Raw genomic sequence first — 5,878 nt, 5'->3', positions numbered from 1 at the left:
ATTCTCTTGGTAGACATGAGGATTGAGAGTCGCATATTTAAACTTCACAAGGAAGGATCGTTGGGACCCATTTGGTTTGCAATCATATATATGAGGTCTAGCAGTTATGTTTTGCATGTTTTCAGGAAGATACAACGAAGTTATTTTACTTGTTCCCACGAAGATACCACACCAGTGCTTCTTCTTCTCCAGTTCATCAAATTATTGAGATGCGCCAATGGTTCGCTGTGTTGAGTCCACCAAATTCTTGAAAGGACTATATCTATATATATACACAATAAACATACAGACAAGTCTTAAACATTATTGTCTGACAACATGTTATTTTTTCCACACACAATACAAAAAGAAATAGAGAAATCTTAAAACAATTTGACACTGGTGTTATAAAGTCCATGACATCAACCCTCTGAAATTTAACAAACTTCATTTGTAATCAATTTCTTATACTGGCTGTACGGGCCATGAATTATCAACCAATATTTTTTTAGCCAGTATTTTGACGTTGGCAACTTGTGAAGGAGAAGAGAGCAAAAGAATTTAAGAAAGTTTAATTAAATTTTTATCTACCATCCAAATTTAATAAAATTGCCGGCTAAAATGTTAATAAGTAAATTAGTTTTTTATTTATTAAAATTACTAGCCTTAATTTTAGTGGGTAATTTTTATCAAATTTTAATTGTGAAATTTTAAATATAAAAATCCACTTATATTAAAATTTTTAATGTGTTTTTGGAAAAAAAATATAGAGTAAATTTGATCAATAATTATTTTTAATTTACTAACTAAAATATCAAAAATCATCAGTCAAAATAAATCTTAGTTAATAATTATAATTATTTAGACAGTAATTTTAAATTTTTTATCGGTTAAGCTTACTTATTATTATGATTGAAAAAATTATAATTATAATTATAATTTTTATTTTTTAATTCGGGTGTCTAAATTTCGAATAATTAATTTCGCCATTTGGAAAGGGACTTCGAATTCTGTTCCCCTTCGTGAAAGGGTTACATTAACTTTAGGCAAAGTGACTATATATACATACATATACGTGGAGGATAGATTAACGAGTTGCAATCTCAAGCAAAGATTGTGGCGTAATACGAAGGGAGGCCATGCAGGGAAGGAGGAGCAACGATATCATGGATCCGGAATTGTGGAGGGCAGCAACCTCCGGAGATGCAAATTTCATTGAAGAAGTAGTTCAAAGAGACAAGACGCGCCTTCTCCGGGTTACCATAGATGGCAACTCGGCGCTGCACATCGCCGCAAAGCACGGCAAAGAGGAGATCGCCAGGAAAGTGAGCGAGGCGCAGCCTTCCCTCCTCACGCTGTCCAACAAGAGCGGAGATACGCCCCTGCACTTGGCGTCGGCCGCCGGCCATCCCGCAATCGTGACCCTTTTGATCCACCAACACGGGCAATTTAGGCAAAGGGCGGGGGAGCTATGTATAACCGTATTGGGGCTCCAGCCCGTGTGTCCATCCAGAGGTTATTTTTATTTTTATTTTTAGTGTTTATCACATTAATTTCGTGGGTTGTTCAATTTTGTTACTTTTCCAATTGTTAGCCCGGGGTTTTTTTTTGTTATTATTTTAGTTAAAAATTTTTTAGCCCAATGCTGGACGTCATCTGGTTGTGCTGAGGGAGTGCGGATGGCCACCATTGCCAACAGCATCGGAAACACCGCCCTCCATGCGGCGACCATCGGTGGTCATCTCTCTGTTGTGGATCTGCTTCTGTCGACGGCTCCCAAACTGGCGACCATGACCAACCGAGCTGGGGTTTCTGCGCTCTACATGGCGGCCGAGAGGGGGTTGCCAGATATTGTGCAGAGAATACTGCAGGTGCCTGCCGAAGCAGTCTCGCACAAAGGGCCTCGTGATCAGATGGCACTGCACGCTGCTGTACTTAATCGAAGCGTCGGTGAGTTAATTACTTCCTACCTCAAAATCAATTAAGATTGGTTATATATAATTTTAACTGAGGTCATTTAACGATTTCTGATTTGTTTACTAGGAATATCAAGGTTGATACTAGAAAAGAATCCTTCGTGTCTGACACATCCAGATGCCTCCTTTTGGACTCCGCTTCACTTTGCAGCGGCCAATGGAGATGTTGCCGTGCTGCGGTTGCTTCTGCAACGAGATGCCACTGCAGGTTACATGCAGGATTTTGAAGGTTTCGCCATCATCCACATCGCAGCAAGTGTAGGCGACCCGAACATGATCCAGGAGATATTGGAGCATTGCCCTGACGCCTTGGAACAGAAGAACTGGAAAGGAAGAAACTTTGTTCATGTGGCCGTCGAGAAGAAGAATCTAAAGGTGGTGGAGTACGTTCTAAAATCTCCTCCCTCGGCCAAAGAGCTCCTCAATGAACAAGATCATAAAGGAAACACACCTTGCCATCTTGCGGTTCTTGCAAGAGACCCGGAGATGATCGAAGTGTTGTTAAGCAGTCGAATCGTGGACTCTGCCCTCAGGAACAGCTCAGGTTTCACACCGGTCGACCTTGCGTCCTCGATATTGGCAAAAGAAATCAGTCCTCCGATGGTAAGTGTTCATCATTTCATATGTAATTCACAAGGTAATATAATGGTTATTGATATGGCGAAATCCTGTTGTTCCCACGTGGCCTTATAGTCAATAGCTAGCTAAGCTGTTGTGGTGAGTCAAAGGGGGCCCTTGGAGTCAATAACTATGTCTACGTGTCCAATCAAGGGTCAATAGGCAACGTTGAAAGAGTCATCCTCTTGGCTAGTTCGGTCACTTGGTCACTCTGCCCTTGGATATTATCCCAGCTAGTCCGATCTCAACCAACTCAGACACTCAGTCACTCGACCTTCGGACATTATCTTGGCCAGTCCGACCTCCGTCACTCGGTTCCTTTTAAGCGTTCTCTAACTCTAGATATTCAGTTACAGGTTTCAAATTGCTTTGTCTGATATAACTCACTATTTTCTTTGGTTTTGCAGTCTAAAATTATGACAGATTTAATCTCATACGGCTCCCCTTTCAGTTCGCCGCGAGTCGATGACATAAAAAACCACTCGCAGAGAATGCAAGATGATGAAATAAATCAGTGTCGACTAGTGGCCAACAACCTTCTTATTATTGCGGTGCTCATTGCGACAGTTACCTTTGCAGCTGCATTCACCATACCAGGAGGATACAAGAACGACTCTGGATCAGATGAAGGGAAGGCCATTCTATCGAGCAAAGCTTCCTTAAAGGCATTCTTGATCTCAGACACAGTAGCCATGGTCAGTTCCCTCATAACAGCAGTCGCACTGATCAACTTTGGTTTTCTAGGAGATCGTGTTGGCTGGGTGCAAAGACTTATGTATGCAATAAGTGTTCTGCAGGTTGCAATTGTCTCCATGGGTGTGGCATTTGCTAGTGGCGTGTACTCTGTCATTGACTTTGAGTGGGTTGCAATGGTTGTGATTACAATAGTTGCCTGCGGTGCTGTTTGGCAGCTCATACCACTACCTGCTAGATTTATTAGGGCGGCGCAGATAAGACTTGTTAGATTTATTATTCCCAAGTGGACTCCAGTGTGGGCTCCATATGAATTGAATCTGTGCTTTAATTAAAATTTATTGGATTTTGAATTATTGGATGTGGATAAAATGTGTAGAATCCGTTAGTCCATTTCAATATTATTGAATATAGATTAAATTTGTTAAATATGTTAATCCATTTTGATATTTATCGGATAAAGATTAAATATATAGAATAAGTCAATCTATTCTGTTATTATCTATGAGCTGATAACAAATTGGATAACTATATATAGGGTTTGGTCTTTGAGAGTTCAATTAGGACAATTGACATCTAGCTTTCGTTTCCCATTGACGAAGGAGTTATGGCGCCGTCATCTTAATTCCTTTGGAAGATTATCCTCTTGCTTCTATATCATCTTCTTCTATAGGGATCGAGTAGTTCACGTTACAGGACAAAGACAATGACTCTTCAATCAGATTCTGTCATTATTTTTGTATTTAATATGTTAAACCATGATTCGTTGAAACTAGATCCTTATTTAATTATATTTTCTATTATTAAAGTTCTTATCCGACTTGTAGAACTTATAAAGTTTAAGATTTACAGGTTCTTTCAATTGGTATCAGAGTCAAGGTTATGTTTCTTTGTATTTTATGGTTTACAAGATCGTATTTTCCGTGCAATTAGTGGCAAGCTTTGTTGGAAATATGAATGGAAACAATAAAATGGAAGGATGGAGAAGACCCTTATATGGAGGACTTTAGTCCCACATTGGTAGTTGAAGGGCAACTTGGTTGGTTTATATTGTATCACAAGCATTGATGTTGTGAACAAATGCAAGGGGAGAGACTCTCTCTCACGCGTGGGTGCGCAGAGGGGGTGCAAATCCAGGGCCCGGATTGCACTGCCCGCAAGGTAACTTGTGTGAGAGCGCGACTTGCGCGCGTCGAATGTCAGACCGGTCAGGACATAATTTGCCCAAGCAGATAAACCAACATTTTGCCATTCCTTTCAATTTTGTTGTAACGTTGGCTGCAATGAAACGGACAAGAGTTATTACCTAGCGTTGAAACGGCCAGAGTTAATTAGACGTTTTGAATCAAGCCATCAATTCCACCATTAATCTCCAATTAATTGGAGATATGGTGCAAGGTTATAAAAGAGGCAGCGAGGCAGCGATGGGAAAGAAGGACGTGAGAGCATTCTCGATCCCTCTCTTCCTTTCTTCCTCTGCTTTCCCCGTGATAGTTTTTTGGTGTAGTCAGTTCACCGGAAACGATCCGGTATTGTCGTTGTATCCTGGGAAATAGACGTTCGTTGTGAGGGGCGAATCTGTTTTAAGGAAACTGCGTTGAACGCAGGCCTCGACCACTCATTCGCTCGTCAGTTCGGCCATTCGGCACTTCGGCCACTCGACTCGGCGGTTCGGCCATTCGGCAGTTCGGCCACTCGGCTCGGCGACTCGGCGATTCGGCCATTCGGCGCTTCGGCCACTCGACTCGGCGATTCGGCCATTCAACACTTCGGCTCGGCGACTCGGCGATTCGGCCATTAGGCGATTCGGCCACTTGGCTCTGCAACTCGGCTCGGCCATTCTGCAACTCGGCTCCGCCATTCTGCAACTCTGCCTGGCAGTTTAGCAGCTCAGCCTTTCAGCTCTCTCAGGCAAAGCTTATTGAGATAACAAGCTTGTCCCAAAATTAATTATGAATAGGTTGAATTGGGATTACACCCAATTTATTGTATGATTCATAATTGAAAGGAACAAGAATAGTTTTATTATTATTATTATTATTTTAAAAAAGGAAAACCCTAATTGCCACTGACCGCAAGAGTTTCTCGCGCGATCGGCGGCAACAGCGTATTTCTTCTCTCGAGAACCCTAATCGCGCGATTAACGATCAGTGCTCTCCACTCACACAGCGATTTCCTTCCACACGATCGGTGACAACGATGCTCTGTCTCCTTCCATGCAATTGGCGACGATGATGCTCCATTTTTCTTCCACCGATCAGCGAAGTGAGGAGCCGAACGACGCTGTCGAGGGAAAGAAACCCTAGCACGATACATGGCTTCGATTTCGACGTGGAGACGAAGGAAAAATTGGCGCGCGAATTTTAGGTTTCGAGCGGTTTCAATCGTGGCGTGAAGAGGAGGGAAAGCTCGACACCGCGGGGAAGCCTTGGATTAGGTTTCCGCATGACGCGTGCGATCGGGGAGAGGAGGCGCGTGATTTTGGGTTTGGTCGTGTAGAGGAGAAGGAAGGGAAGGATTTCTCTTCTTTTTAATAAGAAAAAAGGGAAGGATTTAATTATAATTTCCTTTTCTATTTTTTTTTCCTATTCTCTTGCGGGCAAAAATCCAAA

The 5,878-nt window shown here is 42.1% G+C and overlaps 1 protein-coding gene across 1 annotated transcript; it reads left to right on the top strand.

The window, feature by feature from the left end:
* Window positions 1-1,118: 1,118 nt before the first annotated feature.
* On the top strand, window positions 1,119-3,601 carry LOC141819058 (uncharacterized). The gene is made up of 4 exons (XM_074706432.1): window positions 1,119-1,494; window positions 1,603-1,929; window positions 2,023-2,558; window positions 2,981-3,601. Exons 1-4 carry the CDS (start codon window positions 1,119-1,121, stop codon window positions 3,599-3,601), a joined length of 1,860 nt encoding a protein of 619 aa, XP_074562533.1.
* The last annotated feature ends 2,277 nt before the right edge of the window (window positions 3,602-5,878 follow it).

The sequence above is a fragment of the Curcuma longa genome, unplaced genomic scaffold (assembly GCF_044706935.1).
Source record: "Curcuma longa cultivar G26 ecotype Majalengka, Jawa Barat unplaced genomic scaffold, ITB_CL_G26_1.1 contig_27577, whole genome shotgun sequence".
Taxonomy (NCBI): Eukaryota; Viridiplantae; Streptophyta; class Magnoliopsida; order Zingiberales; family Zingiberaceae; genus Curcuma; species Curcuma longa.
This window is presented reverse-complemented; position numbering and strand designations above follow the sequence as displayed.